This window comes from Botryllus schlosseri, chromosome 4, assembly GCF_051294905.1.
Source record: "Botryllus schlosseri isolate E-star chromosome 4, Bs_hap1, whole genome shotgun sequence".
Classification (NCBI taxonomy): domain Eukaryota; kingdom Metazoa; phylum Chordata; class Ascidiacea; order Stolidobranchia; family Styelidae; genus Botryllus; species Botryllus schlosseri.
Genome location: NC_137239.1, coordinates 13,664,821 through 13,686,704, shown reverse-complemented (window position 1 = coordinate 13,686,704; position 21,884 = coordinate 13,664,821). Strand labels below are relative to the sequence as shown.

At 39.8% G+C, this 21,884-nt stretch overlaps 1 protein-coding gene across 4 annotated transcripts; it reads left to right on the top strand.

Annotated features, from left to right (window-relative positions):
- The first annotated feature begins 562 nt into the window (after positions 1–562).
- Positions 563–13,799, top strand: LOC145437074 (uncharacterized). Of its 4 annotated transcripts, none has more exons than XM_080314252.1 (10): positions 563–729; positions 7,674–7,765; positions 8,550–8,644; positions 8,703–8,865; positions 9,306–9,385; positions 9,450–9,740; positions 11,180–11,319; positions 11,869–12,505; positions 13,090–13,191; positions 13,257–13,799. In XM_080314252.1, the coding sequence occupies exons 2-10, from the start codon at positions 7,709–7,711 to the stop codon at positions 13,303–13,305; spliced, it is 1,614 nt and encodes a 537-aa protein (XP_080170378.1). In that variant the 5' UTR covers positions 563–729; positions 7,674–7,708; the 3' UTR covers positions 13,306–13,799. The 4 variants fall into 4 exon arrangements, with proteins under 4 accessions (XP_080170378.1, XP_080170375.1, XP_080170377.1 ...); XM_080314249.1 differs by lacking the exon at positions 563–729 and adding an exon at positions 1,729–2,918; XM_080314251.1 differs by lacking the exon at positions 563–729 and adding an exon at positions 4,699–5,419.
- Positions 13,800–21,884: the final 8,085 nt, after the last annotated feature.

The following is a 21,884-nucleotide window of genomic DNA, read 5'->3' as shown; positions in this document are numbered from 1 at the left end:
CATAACGTCATGATTTGATCCTGTTCTACAATCAAGATCTGGAACATTGGTAGCTCAACAACGGATAACTTGCCATCAAAATAGACGATATTGCAACGACGGGTACTCCACGCTCTTCCGACACTGAATATTATAGGGATTAACATATACGATTCAAGGCTCTGCTATGCCGGTAGCCGACCCCAACGATCGGATTGGTTCTCTTGAAACTCGACTAAATATTCCCATCGCATCTTCTATTATAGCGACAGACGTCAGCAACCTGTCTTTGTATTTCCAATGATAAATTGAATTTGCGGACGCATAATGATCGAAAGAATATGTCTACTTGGCAGCAATTAATCATAATCGCTACTTCAATGGCGCGCGAGAGAGAAAGCTACACAGAATCGACCTTTCGATGGCATAAACACTCCTGAGAAGTACTTGAAGCCAGTGAAGCTCCCTCATGAGTGTTAAGAGCACTTGCGCGTTCCAGCAATATTTTGTCAGTCAAAATGACTCTTAAATTCGGTCCATAAGGCCTAATTTACCTATTATGTGCGCAGGGTTATTGAAATTGTACGTGTATCTATTTAAAACAGGACATTATTTTACCTATTACGATCATTGGATAAATAGTACACGCAGTACTAAGCACTTGGATATCACCATCAGCTCGTAATATTCTCATTGGCCGACTTCGTACGAGGAATACTAATGACGAAAGACAAGACCGAAGACTCGAAGGTAATGTCCCTTGGCGACACCTGTGTGATATTCAGAACTGTTTATTTCCTATGGCCCTCTCCATAAGTTAGTGTCTCGCCCTCGACGCCTATACATTGATGAACTTTCTCATCTTGCTAAAGGGGCGTCAACATCTTCTCATTACGCGTAGAATCAGAGTATCTCGTAAGAAATGTGTAGGAATAAAGTGATACACCACATGATTATTTATCGTGATCAACCAGGACTATCTAGCACCAACATCCTCAAAATATTGACTGCATGTGCATATAAATTGTAAAATAAAGCACACTGTGTCAATACTAGATATAATATTTTCAAATACTAAGGTGCCTTTACAGCTGTATTAATTATTATTATTTCAGGTATACTGAATAGTGAGTAGGCCTACGTCACTATCCAATTCACAATGGCGATGTCTGCTGTTGAATATAAGGAATACCCTGGCAAACAAACTGTAGCGCCAAGCAGTGTTTGACTTCGTAGGAATATTACCACAAAATCACGTATATGGCAGTCTCCGAGTTAAGTTGGCGATTACAAGATGGGTTTACAGGAACGAACAATAGCTCGTGACAATAGCGTGGCGTTGGCGATTTACCGATTGAATGGAGATGTTACGTCTGGGTCAGGGGTAGACATAAGAACAGTGTGTTGTGGTTAGGAAGCATAGTAATTCACAATGACAGCGACTAGTGGAGTTGATGTTGATGATAAAATATTTTATTAAACTTATCATCGACACATTGTATAAGTTGGATTAATTCACGCTGCATCAACAAGCAAAATGCGTCACCCAGCTCTTCGTTATTGAAACAATAAATGTGGTGATATCTGTGGCGTCGCACATCAATGGATATTGAATACCGTCTCTTTAGCCAGCCAAGATATATATCCCTAATCTAAATCTTGACACATACGATAAATTCTGCTAGTCGTCAACATACGATAAAATGTACGCAAAACTCACTTTACTTGCAAATCATAAACGGCCGCTGACAAAAAGGAAGAAAGTATCTATCAAGCTTTTCATAGCGTGATGAACTTGTAATAAACAGTGATACGTGCTTCCTGTGTTTATATCGATTTTCTTACTCTGTTATATATACAGATGTATTCGTTACTTCATCAGGAGATCATAATTATTATTCTGTTCTCTATATAGCACTATTTCCCCACGAATATGTCATATCGTTACGACTCACGACTACCCTATTGTACCATAACTCTGTACTGGTAAATTAGTTACGGCTATCCTGCCACAATCGCGTCCAAAGTGTGTGCGGAACTCTAAAACCTATCAGGTTATAGTATGACTACCACGTATAACCTGTCTACTCATGGACATACAGAGTGAATTAAATGAGGTATTTCGTCAATTTCTGTAAAAGCTTATGATGCGAATCAGGTGAACCACGCAATCAGGTACAATGTTGCTTTCACACGAGTTACAATTGGGGAAAACGAGTCGGATACACCATTTTCTTTTGGAGATACCTACTTCAGAATTCAGAAACCCCGTTCTTGGGGTGTCGATCGAATATTTCAACTAACTTGCTAACGCCAGTACAGTATTTCTTTATCCGTGTGTTTCAATTTAGAGCCAATCATCATTATCAATCAGCGTTTTCCTTTCTCTGTATATAGGTCTATTCAATGTCTAGTTTATTTCTCTGGGTTTATACGAGGAAGAGACAGTTGTGACCCCACTACACTCATATGGTATATTTCCTTACATATATGTGTATTTGACTCGTTTTCACTCATTGGAATGAGTGTTAAGGCAGAATTCGACTTCGAAAAGCCCCGATGGCCAGATTTTCACCATGCCCTGGATGAAACTCTTGCAAATACGCTTATTCACCACCCATGATTTTACAGTGTACCACAGAAAAAAATACAACCTAGACTACGTAGCCTGCATGTTATCGAGTATATGTGAATGCTATATCGTTTTTTAAAGATGAGTATAGAACCACAGTATGATCTGAATTTCAATTATAATCATCCGAATAACGGTAAAAATGATGCTGGTGGGTGCGTAATTATCGAAGAGCTTTATCCACAAACCCCTCGAAATGAGATCAGGTCATTTGTCGTAAAGATACGAGCGTCGGAGCCGACAAAACGCACGAATACCCCAAATGATGCAAAGAAGGATAAAAAACCGGAAAGCGGTGTGCGTCGAGGTAAACATTGTCAGGTAGCGTAGTTCTCAAAACTACGCTTCTCATTATAATTGTGGATGCGGTGGGGCTAATTTCGATATTGATCATCATTTTTGGCGCCCTAATAGCAATCATTAGATCTGTGGCTGGTAAACCGGTGGGAAATTGCGCTCAAAGAGATAAATTCACACTCGTTGGAAGAAGAGGAGGAAATTCGACAAAATTCATTCTAAACTTTGAAAATAATTGTCGCGCATTGTCTTTACCGTCCAGTTACCGATTACAGTTATACAATGTGTTTAGTCAATTTAGTCACATTTAAACACGATCCTTTTCGAGAGACGGTAATACTTTGAATTCAGTATTCGCAATAATTTTACTGTAAAATATATCACTATTGGCAGTGCCATATATGTAAACTAAACATCGCAAGAAACTCGCAATCCACAATAATACGTGATACTGCATGTCCTCCAGTATTCCAAGATTCGCCATCTTGATATCAATAGGGCAGTATCATCTTTACCCTAATTCATTGGTCGGGAACCTATGGCTCGCGAGCCATATATGGCTCTTTTGGGTACAAGATATGGCTCTTTTCCAAATATTTATTTTTTGTACTGAATTGATCAATATTGCAGCAACTAGTTAGTAAATTTTCATCACGACCAGACTAATTATTCCCGTGGCAGTATGAACATGTCTTTGAGAGGTAAAGGCAATGCCGTCTTCAGGCTTAGGGGCTTGAACTCTTTCCAAAATCCTCAAATTTTAGTTACTGTCGTGCCGCGACCAATATCACTCGCGAATTCGATGAAGCCTACCCGACATGAAATCTTGGATTGCGCGATATGTTGATTGATCAAAGAGAATAGCGGACATGGAGACACCAATATGACAACGCAGTTTTCAAATACACAATGTCTTCCTGATCTATGGCGCGAAATGTTCTGCCGTGGACGTGACATTCACAATTACAAACTCGATTTACAAACAACGCCATCGCTATCCACGTTCTTGATTGGCAAGTAGCTCTACCGGCGATAAAATAGGCGTGTAGCGCAACGTTATATGTTACGGCTGAATACTTTGAGGATTGGGAAGTCGATCAATATTTAGATTTTCGGAATCAGTGCGACAATTATATTTTATTAATATCAGTTAGAATAAATTCAAAGATATTTAGGATGAATGGCGTTATCAGTGGCAAGGCTTGGCCTGTCTGTACCTTACCGCTCGTTTTTCGTTTTATTTTCGAACAATAAATATTCAAATTATGTAAATGTGGAGGAAAAATGTTCAAAATTTAGTCATTCATGAACATGAATAGAAAATACCAATAGTAATTAAAGGTTTCACAATTTTAGTTCACTCATCCTGACGACAGGTAAAGCACTGCCTCAATTGCCTTCCCTGACACCACGTCCCTAATGTAGCCTATCACAGCTTAGAGTGGGTAGGCCAATATACGGCTGTAGTGACCATGTTTAGCTTCACCTACGCATGCGATCGTGGGTTATCGCATTAAAAAGAGCATCACGACGAACCTACGTTCTCGTAATTAAAGTTTCGCATGCTCAAATAAGGCAACCAGCATGCTGATTAGTACGAGTTTTCAGAAAATGTGGCGCACACGATTAATGCCATGTAGTGAGTTTGAATGAGTGCCACCATGACGTCACACATTTTCAATTGTGACGTAACAGTTGATTGACATGTATGACTCTTTGGGAGTTAAAATTGAAAAAATAGGGTCAATATGGCTCTTCGGATGAAAAAGGTTCCCGGCCACTGCGGCCTAATTGGCCTAAGTTGTACTGAAACGGAGACTATGATTACATCTTAATTTGGTTAATTAATCGCAAGCATTAACCAGTTATTTTTAAAGATGGGAGTAAGGGAAGTCCAAAATGTGCCATCAGGGGCCATGATAGGAAAACGGTTGAGGACCATTGCATTAGTTCATAATAACTACATTTACCTATGAGATAGCCATACCAGACGGTAATATTATTAGGCTTACCGCACGAATAACTAGACTTCAGTGCTGACGACAATATCACTTACCGCCTACAATCGTAAGGACGGAGTTTACAGTGAAGTAGAACATCCCAATATGATACTTGTGTAATGTGTATCTTCACATCATGCGCATGAAATAAATCGCACATACGAGTGCAATCAGCTGTATTTCCGACTATCCCAGGCGATTTCACGCGCATAGTCATGGTCATTGGTCATATATACTGTACTCGTAGTACTATAAGATAAGATAACATAGTTTGCCGTTTGTCAAAATGGAAGTGTATAGCACTCAGGATTCGAGAGGTTTTCACGCTGTAGCCAACAGGTTTCAGCCAAACCAGGATAAGTATTGTTTCTGTCGACATAAGCAGCAACGTACAATAAGAATGGGAGTACCTGTAAGTGGCGTCAAATAGAAATTATTACGGGTCAGTGTTCGGTGTACAGTACAGCTTGCAATATACAGCGCAATATGTTGCATCGTCAAAGATTTCTTGGTAAGAGCTCATTCTCTTTAGTTACACGAATATCGGGTAAATACCAGTGTCCGATGCGATATTTCAGGCAGATGGATATCACACCGATACAATCAATGGGGTGATAGCAACGATAGGATACAGCGCACAGTGGCACTTAAACTTTTTATATTCGTGGCGCATTTTCTGTTTCCATGATCCACCTCTTGAGTTATGCTCGCACAAACGAAAACATTTCCCCATTTATTTTGTAATATTGTGAAGCATCTGAACAGTATGACACAAGACACTGGGAATATTTCATAACTGTCGTGTTTGATACTGGTCAGGGTTGTAACTAAGTCGCAAGGTTTTCAGTCTCTAGTCAATCTTACTTTTATACTTATGACTCAAGTCAAGTAGAATCAGGGAACAAAGGGTCCAGTTCGAGTCAAAGTAATGAAGGGCAAGTTTTTGCAACTTTGCAACTTTTTTTTACAGCTTCCGGCAGCTTCCTAAATAGTCGTAAGATATGTAGAATGCTGTTTTAAGCTGTTTGAAGGAATCTTATAGTGCAACTTTTCGCCACTTTTGTCCATTTTTTCGATGCAACTTTTTGCAACATTTTGCAACTTTCTCGATTTTTCATGAAAGTATTTTCGATTTTGGTGGAATACACGGACAAATTCGACTGAAACACCGTAAATCAGCACCGAAGTAACGCTTTTACGGGTATTTCGGGAGCTGAGCCGGAAAATGGACCGTTTTTTTTATTAGTCAACCGAGCAAAATGTGGTCATAATGCAACTTCTGCAACTTTTTAACTTTTTACAAAAATAAATGCAACTTTTCACGGATTTAACTGCAACAAAAACTTGCCCTGGAATGACGCTCAAATCTGAGTCCAAGTAATAGTGTTCATTGTTCAATATCAAGTTCAAGTCATGTTCAACTCAATTTCTAAAAACTTTTGGGTGTTATCGAATGCTTCGTATTCAAACTGTACTCATTTTTCTCACTCCTAGCATGGTCATTGAAATGGATAAAATACAATTTCTGGGCGTACTTTTCGAATATCGGCACAACTCATACAAAAAAATAAAATATTATCGATATCTTTCGTCGCTTTGCCAACGATTTCGACGAGTACTTGCACCAGAACATAAGTTTGAAACGGTCAAGGCTAGACCGCACAATGTATTCGATTCTGACTATTGCCATATTGATATTGAGCGCGCACGGATTTGGTTTTTATTATGATGCAATAAACATATTAAATCAAGATAGATCCCGTACGCCTGCTATATTTTTGACATTGGACAACGATGTATCCTTTATATCAATTACAGTGATTGGTTGAATAAGCATCATTCGCCAGTTACCTACATGTAGTGTATTTCGTTCTTCATGTTGTGTGATTGCGGGTCAAGCTCACAGCATAGATTCACTACATATATACAAACAGAATGTTGAATATTTCGAGCAAACTTTTGTAAATAAGCAAGTAATTGTTAAAATTTTTGAGGTTCACACACAGAAAGCGAACGTGAACCTCGCGTTCACACCTTCCCTACTGATTAATGCAAGTACAGTGACCTCATTGAAGTATAACTGGTATATTTCACATATTTTAGATACATCAGTTGAGGCGTGTGCCCGAATTGTGAAAGTTTGTCAAGGGTGTCGCAAAAGAAATTAAGCTTCAGACTTGCAGTGTACTGGCCTACCGGTTAGCAACTACTGGTATAGAGCCTGCGCTGTATATCCTATAATAATTCATTATTTATTGCCGGGCATGTAAACGTCCTATTTGAACATGATCAAAAGTAATCGGCAATTCATCCATTTTATGACAGTCAGGGTATTCTATATAATATTGACACGACTCTTTGTCTGTTCTGTACCCATGCTAAGTTCGTTTGAAATAGTTACTGTAGCAAACATTCACGAAGAAATCGTTTTCGCACCTACTTTACACGCTTGGATGGTAAATATTTGCTCCGGAATGGGATACGGATCCAATAAAATTAGTGGTTGTAAATAATGTAAGATTCGTAGAGTTGCACCAGCGACCACAGGTATCTAGTTCGGAAAATACCTGGTATCTGGGTTATTGCATATCAAAATCTATATATAGCGGATCTCCACTTTCATTATTAGCACTTACAGATAAGAATCTTGAATTATATAGTTGTTTAAACAGAGGAAACATGGGAGATTATAGATTTATTGACGCATTGATTTCACCCATATAGACTGATATCACGATATAGCAACGCATTAACTTCTGTTTTAGGTTCGAAGCTTGTGCAAAGAAACTCCAACACTAAGATGAAGTGTGATCAGCTGAATAAACACGAGGAACGGTCCTACATACAAGACGCTGAAGTAAGATGGATGTTTGTTCTTGAATGTGCGCATAAAAATTGCATGTGACAGATGAGTAAAATCCGTTGCTACGGGCATACGCGTGACCTGTATGAAAATTTAAGAAGTTCGTGGGGGTGGGGTGGGTCGAAGGTATCTCCGATGTGATCGAACGATTGCTCATATACCTTTTTGTATGACATGTAACTATATATAGATAGCTTTTTTATAGTCTTGGAAGTGTCTGCATTGATAATTGTAGATAGGTCTCGTATCAGAAGTTGACAATGAGCGCTGTGTTTGGCATTGCTGTTCTTTCCTCTAGACTCAGTTCACAATGTGCTGTTGCCGAAACTCATCATTTGTCGCATATAGTAATCCTTACACAGAAAATTCGCTAAATGTAGGCTATGAAAGCTTGACAAGTATAGTGCATGAGTCAAACATACCCTAGGTGTCGGCAATTAAGAGAAATACATTTGGCCACATACTACTTTTCATGGCCAAATTTAGACTTCACAGTCAAGCGACTTATGCTACATCTGTACAATTGGCATATGTGAAATATGTTTCGGTTAATACCGAAGGATAATTTGCTATCCGTCAGCAAAACTCACTAGGCGGCGAGCTATGGAAAAATGTGTTCATTGTTATAGTGCGTTTTAGTAGAGGTTGCGATACTGCTGAATTTGCTAGCGTATTAGCTTAGAATTGCAGGGTTGAACTTATTAGGTCCCGGGTTTTGCGAGGAGAATTACAAGTGCTGCTATAAGTAGACCAACGCAAATGAAATATTTTCTTGCAGGCAAATGAAGCTATTCTAAAGAACACTGTATCAAAAGACGAGCTATGTAAATTTTTGACGCCGCTGAAGTTTCTGGAAATTCAGACGTGGAGAAAGTCGGTAAAATTCGATTCACCGCGAATTCGATGTATTCTATTTCATCCTTCGTAAAAGGGAAGTCCCTTTTGGGGACACCATCGACGAAGCTGAGGTAGAGCACAGACGGTGGCGGACACCGATAGAAATCTTATTACCGACTGCTGGAAGGGACGACGAAGGCAATGATTCGTTCTATGACGGGATAAATGGAAGTAGCAAAGATGATTCGTCAGGGAGGGTACGATGTTTAAAACCACGCTTCTATTGTAATTGCAGCTGTATGATCTTTCAGGTTGGAGATCAATAGTACGTTATTCATGTATTATCCGTGTGTATTTGAATGATCCACACAGACATGATCAGTATCCACGACGAAATAGGCAAATGATCGACGAGATGCACCAGATATATCTTAAAACTGGCAAACTTTTTCTTGGGCCGGCCAAATCAACCACTTTGTACTCTGGGATAAGCTCACAATCCAATACCGTGTTGGTTAAAGTGATATGCCCGAATGTTTTTCTGTATCAAGTTTTTCAAAACAATGACGCGTATGATACAACGCAAATCGTGGTCGACTATAATTCAAGATTGAGTCAATCTAATCACAATGAAGTTGTCGCCCTTATTGAAGATCGGCGAATTACTCTTTCACAATATATGTCTTTCACATCACAGAGAAAATCTACTTCCACCAATGGCAAACGAAGAAAATTTTTTGAAGACGTCCGCAAGCAAAACGCAGAGATGCTGCAACGGTAATAAATAGGACCGTATTCTTCATCCTAATAAAATCGCAATATTTACCTGTTGTAATCCCAGCACCCCAACTGATGCAACGAAACCGGACGCCAACAAGCCGGTGCTACAGACGACGGACTCGTCAGATCCGAAGTCAAATCCTGCACAATCGCCACGCAACACTATCGGAACGTTACGAACTGCCTACGCCCCAGCCAACCCGATACCGCCGTACAAGGATGGAAGGACTCAGATTAAGAAGTCCAGGCAGACATACGTCAACCGGCTGTTGTCTCAACTCAATAATAGCGGCGCAGCGAATTCGTCCTTCCCACCCGCTAAACCGGTTTTATCACGGATTCGTGGCAACAAGTAAGCTCAATACGTGTTGGCACGCGAGGAATATACATCGGATCACATACTAGAAATTTGAACACATCTGAGTTCCAGACCTGAATATTGCTCCATAGATGGTGGTTTTGTTGTCAATTACGATAAGTTGAGATAACGACTACGAGATATACGAGTGAAGCAGACGATGCGACTGCTCAAATATGTTATCACTAGGGCATTTTTTTAGTTCAAAAAATGACAATTTTGACCTAAAAAATCAAAATTCTGACTTTTATTGACCTCAACAAACTGAATTTTGACCAAATCTTGACCTAACGTATGTAAATTAGGTGTTTTCCCACAGAATGCTAAAATGGTACCACTTATCTTCATTTCTGGTTGGAACTGGCTGTCCTAACGAAGTTTGGCCTGAAAAAACAGTTTTGACTTAGAAACAGGCAACTTTTGACATGAAAAAAGCAATATTTCAACGAAATCTGGCCCTATGAAGAATTCCAATGGTTACAATACGTATTATGGTAGAAATAATTAAAAAAATTTGTATACGACGAGACATACTTTCCTACATTCTTGGGTAGAAAGTGCATGTCCTTACTAAGAAGCTTGCCAAGGACGTTCAAAAGCAGCAGTTGTTGGCTGACTACACTCAAGTTGTGCGTACACTGCTGGTGACCCACCGTGTTGCTTCATTCTGACAATGTTGTCTACATTACAATTTTTTATCATGCGCTTCTTAATGTAAGAATGATACAATGCCCAAGGAGTCTTTCTTCAGTTAGGATATTGCGGTACGTTGACGAGAACACCATGTCTACCTATTTCTTTTATTTGACCGTTTATGATTCGTAATGAGCAGCCAATTAGCCGTTTTCAACGGGAGGCCTATAAAGTAGGCTACAAGCTGTAAAATATGAAATGACAGTGCAAAATCTACGATACAAACGAAATGCAGACGTCCAATATGTTTTGACTTTATGAACAATTTTGACAAATTTTGACCTACCGCTACAATTTTGACAAATTTACACATATTTTGACATGTCAACAAAAAAAACGCCCCAGTTATCACAATGCACATGGTCTTACCGTGTCTCGAATCAGGATTTTTTTAAGGATCGTTTATGCCTTGCTGGCTATTTATGTGATGACAGCCTTCCAATCGTCATTGGCGTCTGTTGGTTTTACATGATTTCACCTTCCGTATGGTAGTCTGTGACAAAGCTGCAGAGTTGTCACGGTAATGACACCCAATGCTTAATATCCCAGGGTGCTACATCGAGGGTCTGGCTCGTGTTTTTATACGAAAAGTCAATCCTGACAGAACAAGTATATCCGTCAGGCTTAGAATTTTATTGTCTGTCCCAACTAAAATAGTATTGTCTGAATAGGCTATACCATATACTGTCGTAGTACGACGTGAAGAGCATACAAGACTAAGAAGCGTACCTTTGTTGTAGCAACCAATCGGGAATGGCGCGGAGTAAACAGCGTCCGGTCACGTCCGGGGATATCTATCCATCGTATAACGTTGTTCCAGATTCTGGGATTAAGGGAAATCGTATACAATCATCATCGTGGCCTGGAATAAATCTTGCAAGTAAGCTAATGTTTAAATATAGGACTTATATCACAATTAATTGTAATCAAAGTATAGTCAGCGTTTATAAGCTACTCAAGTGTAGTGGTAGAAAAAGCAATTTCAAAGTCATTTCACAACTATTTTAAGTACAAGTAGGAAATGAAGATCTGACTACTACCCGAGTAAATAGTCTCAAGAGTAGATTTGATCGAAGGTCGCATCTAGGCTACTTTTAGTATTTAATCTGAGGTGGCCACTTTTTTAATTGTGTGGTGCATCTTCGTGACCAACGTAAAATAACACTACAGACACGTGCAATTTTCGAAAATATATTCGGTTACTGTGATACAGAGGCTTAGCCACCCAGTGGTCATGGCATGCTCACTAATAAAGTGATGCAAGCAAGTGATAAAAAAGTTAGTAGCTTACTTAAAAACCTCGTAAATACAAATGGATACGTATAGGCTAAAAACTTGAAATTTACTTGATCACTCGAAAAGAGTAGAATTTCTTTGTAATGAGAACCTATGATCATAACACGCTCACATATATTGGTTGTGTATCTAGACATGACAAGACACGGCGCTGACGACGATGTACAAGTACTTCCACTGCATTCGAGCAGACCCCAAACAGTTGGGAATGAAGTCACCGCCAACCATACCCCATTCAATCAAAGGCATATGAAAGTGCGCGTAACGCATAGAGCGAGAGGCTGGAGACACTGGAACACCAAAAGAGTCGGGATCGAATCGACATTCAGCGCCGCCACCAGACTGTATCAGAATTCACTGCTACCTAAAAGGTCGCATCCGATCCGTTCCTTCGACAGAGCGCGCAATAATAACCGGTCTGCTTTCACCCCGAGGGAAATATCATTGCAAAATGAACGACCGCAGACAACGAAAGAAGGTCTTACTAACCAAGCAGATTCCCCACAACAGGAGTTGGCTATCCGGCGGCGCTCAAGAATACACAGAACTAGAGGTGCTAGCGACCATGTCACTAAAATTTCGTACGCACTCAACCGCCCGAACGAAATTAAAGTCCGAACATTGCAAGGTCCAAAGCAAAGGGAGACCATGTCTAGAGTCACTCCGATACCACCCATCGAAATGGCCCTGTCGAGAAATGAAAATATTCCAATTAGCGGTGTATTGTACTCTGAAACTGGCGATGGGATGAATTACTTAACTCCAAACGGGTGAGTGACTAATTTTTTTTTCATTTACCGTTATGAGTCAATCTTACACGCCTAGCGTGTCGGCTCCACAAGGGCCAATAAAGGAAGTAAGAATCCAAGTAAACGAATGCTAATCCGTTTGGATGTGTTGATGATTTATCGGCTCAGTATATGATAAGTTGTCGAAGTGGGGTGCGCAATAGTGACCTTTGAATTGAACTGAGCATAAATTTTTAAGATGCGGAAACATATATCCCGAATAGTAACTGAAAACTTCGAATAGTCCAAAACATATCAAGTGCCACACGGGCGTCAGTTGATGTGACCGGCAGATTGGTGACTTATCAACGTTTTAAACAAAATATTCCGAAACATCGGACGCTGGATTATGAGCACAGCAGCACTTCATGTTCCTCCAGTCCCAACCTATGATTACAGGACTCCATTAGATAAGATATGTCCCGTTTTGTTCTACAGACGACTTTACCGTCGAACCGCCGAACATTAATCCGGTTCAAAAATATTATTGACCCAAAATTCGAACATGCAGCATTCCAAATCATATCAGCACCATGCACAGTGCACACTAACATATACGTTTCCAGAATAATCGCGTTGAATCATGTCCAAGCTGGCAAGTCCAACACACCGTGGGTAGCCGAGGCCTTTACCCCTGCAATGGCAGCAGATGAGGACTATTTTTCAAGGTCAGTTGAGGGAATGCGGCTTTTGGCAAGAGTCGATCATACCTTAATTTTCATATTTTTTTCAGGCAACAAAGACATAACAAATCTGTGACATTTCGACTTGGTGCTACGTAGCACATGGATCTTCGTATTCACGCTGACATTGTCACTATTTTCATCGTTAATTTATATAATATTCTCACTGCAAATTTAGTTTAATTGCTTTCTAATTTCGCATCATCATCCACATCTCTTATAGCTCCACCCCTAACTCTATTACTATGATATTTATGGACTATTATTGCTATCGAACGACGATCAAATAGCGATTCAAATACAATACGATCGCTCATTGCCTTTGAAATGTTGCAGTATCTTGTTAACGGTACGGTCGTACTATTTGCATACAATGACCTTGTGAGTGCAGGCTAATGTATAACTCGGTGATAATTAGGTATACATGGTTATTGAGTAAGTCCAGTGAAAACGCAATGATGTACAGTACATACATCCGCAGCGTTATTTAGCATTGTATCCAAGGCATTTACCCGCAATAGCGCAATGGAATACGCGCCTTCCCCTTTCTGACGTTAGATTTGATCAAATACCAATTAGGGAAGTTGTCTGGATTCTTCCGTAATTACATGAAGGTATACCGCAGAACCTTCAATCAGACATTCAGAAGAGTCAAATAAGGTTTCACACCGAATATGTGTTGCATAGTCGCGCGCAGAGTAAATCAATTCAAAAAATGATGACTGAATTTTGTCAATAATATTGGTAATTGCACATGTTTTCGAGTCTCTTTAAGCCCATGTTATCAGATTTCACGGTAGAGTTGAGGGAGGTGCGGGGTCTTCGAAAATCTAGGGTGCGCTAGTGATATATAACTAATTATGTAGATATCTACGAGGCCCCGTTGTTATTGATTACTCTGTTGCATGTTATATTTCGTGAATCCACTCGGTTGATTCATGTAGTCAATATATATTGGAATCGTTCGAACGTACCAGACTAAACTATGAAAGAAAGACCTCTTTCGCGAGACGCACATGATTCCGCGTATAGGCTGGACAATTTCACTTATGTATAATATACATATGCAATACATATGTACAATCTGTGGATCTTCTGTGGAGAGCGTTGGTAACGATTTGAGATCGAATGGGCCTTGACGACCGCGAGCGACGTGAGTAGTATAGTAGATCGCTCGTGATTTGCCTGGGGCTCTTATGGGTGCGGCGGTGACCTGCCTGAAAACCCGGGGTGATGACCCCACCCTTTTAGACCCCCCTTGTGGCGGTGACCTGCCATTGTTTCTTATGGGTGCGGTGATGATACCACCCTTTCGGGTATAGGCTGCGGCGATGAGATACCGTGAAAACTCGTGTTGGTGACTCCACCCTTTCGGTATAGGCTGCGGCGATGACCTGCGGTCTCGTTGGTGATACCACCCTTTCAGGTATACGTCGCGGTGATGACCTGCCATGGATTGTTTGGTAGTGAACTAACGTTGTGGATATAGGCGGTGGCGGTGATTCGCCTGTCATGTATTCTTACGGGATCTGTGGTGACTCACCATGTGTTCTTATGGGTGCGGTCGTGATTCGTACTTTCAGGCATCTCTCGCGTGGTGTTGAATAGTCACCAACAATAACCGCACAAACGGAAACGTGGCTTGTAAGAGGATTTACGCAGTGCGTGCGACCTATATTTCGAATGACCTGCGCGCTGAATTGTTGCCCGTGCAGCTGTTTTGTGCTACTATCGTATCGATTATTACACTAATCCAGTCAGTGCGAAATAGTTTGCTAAATCTAGGAATCACTTCCAAGGTAATATTTTGGTAATTAGTTGACCGCAGAGCCGGCGTAGACGGCGGTTCGAATATCAACAATAACCGCGTTCGCATACTAACACTCTAAAAAGGTGTGAAATATTTGTAAAAATCCTACGACCACTCACAAGATAACACATCAGAATAGTCATCTCTCGTGGTTTGGTGTTACAAAGGTAGGAATTATAAGTAATATTTTGGACGACAATGATATATCGTTATTCTTATGGACGCGGCGACATGATAACGTTACAGGTATAAGCTGTGGTGGTGATTCGCCATGTGTTATGGGTGCGCTCGCACGTCGTACTTTCAAGTATAGGTATCTCTCGCATGTCGTATTGGAAACTCGTGTTGGCTCGCTCACGCGGTGAAATTTTAGTAATCAGTTTGTCACAGAACTTGATTTCGCTGGTAATATCTACTAGCTGTTTTGTTTGAGGGCGATCATGTGATGACTCAGCACTTTTCGTTAGCAAAGTAGATTGATCTATGTGAAAGATGTAAGGACCGTGACTAGAAAACATATGTACTTTGTTGTTGGGGTACTGCTATGGCATTGACATAACCCTCTGGGAGTGAGTATGCTTTTCTTTCACGAAAGTTTACGTGCCCCCGTTGTAATAAATTTGTGTTAACTAAACTAGGATGGATACCGCAATTGTGCTGGACTTACACATGGTATTCGCATACTGTACACATACAAACTTTTGTGTAAACAACTCTCTGATGTTTCTGTTAGTACTAGTTCTGTGTTGAACTATTTGATTATTAAGATACATGAACACCCATTCCGACAATAAAGGTCTTGTGATATCGAAACAGTTTGTAGAGTCTAACCAACCATTCTTTAGTTTCGTAATGCGAGAATATCGAGTAAAGTTAATTACTTAATGTGATGTTAATATCCTTCGTACTTTTGTAAGAGTTGTGGAGTAACATACAAAGTAACTAGTTGACACAAACAAAATATTGAATGACCGCTAACGCATTGAGTTCATAATCCAAGAGGGTGAAATTTGTTTACTGTTAAACTAACATAACTCATATCCAGCAAAACAGATACAATCCGATGATGTGATGTTGGTCAATATCCATTTTGTGAAGATTGAGTAAATCCTCCTCCGTCAGGTGGGTGTGATTCAAATCAATAGCATGTTACACATAAACATCATTTGTATAGAGGGTGATATTGTGAAGATGATGCCGCAACAACACAACAAGTAGGCTAATATTTTGTATCAGGTGTTTGTACTTTAGGAATAGCAGAGTGTGCGATATTTTGGATATGTGTGCACGGTTGTAAACTACGGTTGTTCTTGGGTCTTGCGTCGAGTAAATTAGAACTATGTCTAGAATTCAAACACATCCAAGTAAGTTCTTTAGCGACTATGATTACATCTACTTTGACGAGAGGAAATGGAAAAATTCAAATGGATACTACTGACGAACACAAAGTGCAAAATGGTTTTATCAGATTTAGGTGTAGGATATCTTTTCGATTTCTTTACCAGAGTGTGTTTTACAAATAATTCCAGTACACCTAACTATATGATACATTTGGCAAACATCGTGTAAATTGTTTCTTTGTGATGGTAACGACTTTCGGCGGCTTAGTTTCATGTCGGGAATTATTATTTGAGGGTTCAAAAACAATCAATACTACAAATGAACAACAATACAAAACACGTTTAGTGAATTATAGTGTAGCAAGTACTTTTTCGATATTACGATTGTTGTGCACCAGACATTTCTAACTGAATTGAATGCATCTAGCAAACATATTCCAATTTACTTTTGTAATGATCAAAGTATGTGAAATGGTGCGAACGGATTAGGTATTAATCAAGCGGTGGTATGTAAATTCACCTAGAGTGATATCTTGACACCGGGTAATGTGCGAAAGTGTTTCAATTCTCACCACAGATTACGATGATAAAGTATTGTGCCGGTTATTGTTCAACAAAGGAAATTGTTGTTTCATCTTTAGTCTTGGTTACTGGAGGTAATTACATTTGTAAAATATTTCCTGATATCCACAATACGCTGCGTGGTTTTTACGAACATGGGTTAATCTTCCTAATCAAAACATTTCAGATATGTTAATCTAGTTTCACAAATCGATATGTTAATAACAATGTTTCTGAAAAGTTTGTTGGTATCGTAATAGCCTTCAACACAGCCTGGTCTAATAATGTCATAATTAAATAATCAAGTCATGATCGACTATTACAAAATCTCATATGTCAAAATCCGTGTGTCAATTCATATGTTTACATCGTGAAAATTTGTAATATAACACCTGCGTTCGATTGTAAGAAATGAATTCTCAACTACATTGGTCGGATATTCAAATCCGGTATACTCAAATGTAATATGTTAATCTCAAACCACACACCGAGTAGTATTTACCTTGGTTTATAAAATATATCGAGTAGTAATTACTTTATCTTACAGAATAGTAACGACTTTTACAGTTGAAAAAATAAAAAAGACGATTTGGCGGTATATGACTACAACCGAACTTGCCATGGATTTTGGATTGTGGTGATTACTCGCGTAGTCTTGTTTACTTTTCATAAGGATACTTTTTGCTTTGGTTGGGTAAGTTACAAACGGATTGACTTGACAAGGCTTTTTTGTATTTTACTCTTTTGTGTATGGGAAGATGTTAAAATGTTGAGACGTAATACTATTTCCGTTCACTCGATTGCAACAAAAAATAACCTGCTAGTTTGTTCAAGGTTTCGACAAATAGATTGAAATATTTCGATTTAACTCATCGCGTCACAAGTCGATCGCGGTATGTACAAGTGGTTGTCAAGTTAGAAATATTTACAACAGGTGCTATTTCATTGATTGATTCTATTGTGTGTAGTAACACATAAAAATATCGCGATAGTATTTACTGAAACTCTATTTGATAAACGGAAAACCCAGTCGTGAATAGAGTTGTAAGTTTCAAGGATTGTTTCAAAGTATGATCTTGAAATGCGACTGGATCAAAGTTGGTAGTCATGTTTGTCAATATATTTCGATTCAGACTATGTCAAAGTCCAAATATTTCATTTTGGATTATTTGGATTTACCTTTAGTACATCCGCGAATGGATTTAAAGTTGGCAAATTACCAAAATGATTGATTATTATCGGGTTAGAGATAGTTGGTATTGATTCTTTAACTGTTAAATCAGCGGCGTGGAATGTGTGAATGATCCGATGCGGGTGAATGTTAGTGTCAGTAATATTCAGGTTACGTTCGATTCAACAGATCGCGTTAATAGGATTTGTCAAAGGATTTGAGTTGGGTCGAATCAATACATTCAAATACGATTCAACTTGATTTGTGTAGTGAGTTACATTTCAAGTTGACAAACTAACACATTGATTGAATATTTTCATGGATCTTATCACGCAACTAAAGTCAGCCACTATTCGAGAGGCGTGAAACATATAGCGATCGCGGGCAAATGACAAATTGTTGGTTTTCGAGTCACCGTCTGCGATGGTTCTGGGACAAACTAATTACCGAAATATTACCTTGTGAGCGGGCATGAGGGATTGCTATGTCTGAAGCATTATCCGGTGAGTGGTCGTTGGATTTTAAAATTATATCACACCCTTTTGAATAAGCGTTCACTTCACAGAGTATTAGGGTTAGAGCGGAAATAAGTGGCAATTTGTCGCTATTCAAGATACCGACGCTGGCGGTCTGTTATTCGTTACTTACCAGCGAAATCAAGTTCTGTGACAAACTGATTACTAAAATTTCACCGCGTGAGCGAGCCAACACGAGTTTCCAATACGACATGCGAGAGATACCTATACTCAGGCCGTGTTATTTTTGGCATTTCAGGAGCCAGATGCCAAAACTGCCAAAAATAAAAATTTGAAAATGCCAAAAATAAACAATTTTTGGCATATGCCAAAAATAACACGGCCTACCAAATAGTGTATTTCGTTCATGGTGTTGTGTTAACAGGACCGCGTTAAAAGCGAGAAGAACGTTTGTGACAGGCAGGTTTCTTAATCTGGGTCCAGCCCACCCATTAGGGGCGAATGTATAGTGTCCTAAATGGTGTGGGCACAGCGAGATTGGACGGCTGACTGCATTTGGCTTACGTCATACTTTTCATTTGTCCAAAGGCAAATTTACGACAATTTTTTACGGGCTTGTCGAGCGCTAAATTTGATAAAACGGGTATCAATGAGAAGCTGCCGCAGTGCCGATTTTTAAAATATAAATTATATTCTGCTCATGGAACTGGAACCCCCAAAATCAACCACGATTTTTGCATTGTGATCGAGTTGAGCATTGTGACGCAACAAACTGTCTGGCTATTTATGAGCTGCATAGTCTCGTTTTGCCTGACATTCTTGTTGCGTCAATGTTCTTAAACAAGCTAACCTTCTCAGGACTCTTACATGCGAGTTGGTTGGTTGGCGAGCCACCTGAAGTGACAAAAGTCCTCTCAAAATATATCGGTAGACTGAAGGAGAAATGATAGTCGGACTACTAAATAAAATGTGTTGAGAGACAACACAGGAAACTCCTGGAAAATTCTTTCCGCGATGAGATCGATGGCACTGGCGAAGTGATCTTTTTTCATGATGCATGGAAGCCGGTTCGGCCCTCCAAAGATTTTGAAGCTATGAAAACCTTTTTTGGATGACTGGCAACATTCTTTCCCTCAACGACTACTGTTAAAGTCGATATTTCCCAGATTCGCTGGGAGAGAAATGAATTTAGGAGAAACTTAGCTTACCTGAGTCTCGAAGCACTGTTACACTGCAAACGATTTAAGTCTATTCAACAGGTTAAATCAGCTGTTGAGCGTGTTTGTTTGGCTTTTCTTTCCTTTTTTTTGCTTATTGACACCGATTCCGATGGATACTGCACATTTTGTGGTTTCGTTTGATATTATTAATCTATGAAATCGTTAGGTTTTTTCTTCTTGTTATTGTTTGTTGACACTGATTATACGTGGATGCTGTCATGTTGTGGTGTCTTTTGACAAACTAGCCCAAATAAAGCCTTTTTGTGACTAATTCGAGGCTGAAACTATCTATTTAGAGGTCGATGCCAAAACTGCCAAAAATAAAAATCGAAAAATGCCAAAAATAAGCTATTTTTGGCAGTTTTGGCATATGCCAAAAATAACACGGCCTGCCTATACTTGAAAGTACGACGTGCGAGCGCACCCATAACACATGGCGAATCACCACCACAGCCTATACCTGTAACGTTATCATGTCGCCGCGTCCATAAGAATAACGATATATCATTGTCGTCCAAAATATTACTTATAATTCCTACCTTTGTAACACCAAACCACGAGAGATGACTATTCTGATGTGTTATCTTGTGAGTGGTCGTAGGATTTTTACAAATATTTCACACCTTTTTAGAGTGTTAGTATGCGAACGCGGTTATTGTTGATATTCGAACCGCCGTCTACGCCGGCTCTGCGGTCAACTAATTACCAAAATATTACCTTGGAAGTGATTCCTAGATTTAGCAAACTATTTCGCACTGACTGGATTAGTGTAATAATCGATACGATAGTAGCACAAAACAGCTGCACGGGCAACAATTCAGCGCGCAGGTCATTCGAAATATAGGTCGCACGCACTGCGTAAATCCTTTTACAAGCCACGTTTCCGTTTGTGCGGTTATTGTTGGTGACTATTCAACACCACGCGAGAGATGCCTGAAAGTACGAATCACGACCGCGCCCATAAGAACACATGGTGAGTCACCACAGATCCCGTAAGAATACATGACAGGCGAATCACCGCCACCGCCTATATCCACAACGTTAGTTCACTACCAAACAATCCATGGCAGGTCATCACCGCGACGTATACCTGAAAGGGTGGTATCACCAACGAGACGGCAGGTCATCGCCGCAGCCTATACCGAAAGGGTGGAGTCACCAACACGAGTTTTCACGGTATCTCATCGCCGCAGCCTATACCCGAAAGGGTGGTATCATCACCGCACCCATAAGAAACAATGGCAGGTCACCGCCACAAGGGGGGTCTAAAAGGGTGGGGTCATCACCCCGGGTTTTCGGGCAGGTCACCGCCGCACCCATAAGAGCCCCAGGCAAATCACGAGCGATCTACTATACTACTGACGTAAACACAAGCATGGCTACTATATTTTGGATTTCCCAAATAGATTTATATAGTGCGTAACGCCCCATTTCTCTCTCAGCAACCTCCTTCTCTCAACGCCCAAAAATCGTTCAGTTTGTAGCTAGTCGCTAGTCGTCAAGTCTCTAATGCCCTCACAGATCGCCTGCGCCAAGTTTGAGAACCAATGATGTAGACACATCCCGCCTAGAATAGCAGAGATACACATGAGGCGTTTTTCCTTAGCAACACTAATCTTTCACGTTTTTATAAAAAAAAAAACTTTTATATCAGCAAAGAGGGTAAATTTTATTTAAAACATAAGTCGTTACAATGATACTGTTTGCCACATGTAATATCCTTCTATCGTTATAAACACGCAGGAATAAGTGAAGCAATGAAATATATAGGATGTTATGGGACATTATGGTGAATTACTACTTACGTCTTGCACCATACAGAAGCTATTTACAACCATCACAGTATCTCGTACGTTCAAAACCAAATATTATTGCACAGAATAGGTGAGAAATAGTGGTAAAAATCTCATAAAGTGTTTAGTTGTTTTGAAAAGGAAACCACTATAGTCACGTTCTACACCGCATCCAACACCCCTATGTTTTATAATATAACTGAACCATGTTAATCTGAAGGTAATGCTACATAGAAGTTCTTGAGTCATTGTTGTAAGGCAGTGGTTTTTTACCTGGGAGTCGCGACCCCGACGAGATTGGTTGGGC

What these genes read in the sequence shown, in the direction of transcription:
- LOC145437074 (XM_080314249.1), top strand. Translation starts at nt 2,672, where the DNA reads ATGCTATATCGTTTTTTAAAGATGAGTATAGAACCACAGTATGATCTG. An exon ending in GAAATTCAGACGTGGAGAAA is followed by an intron (nt 8,645 to 8,702) that starts GTCGGTAAAATT and finishes CCTTCGTAAAAG; the next exon opens with GGAAGTCCCTTTTGGGGACA. An exon ending in GATGAGGACTATTTTTCAAG is followed by an intron (nt 13,192 to 13,256) that starts GTCAGTTGAGGG and finishes TATTTTTTTCAG; the next exon opens with GCAACAAAGACATAACAAAT.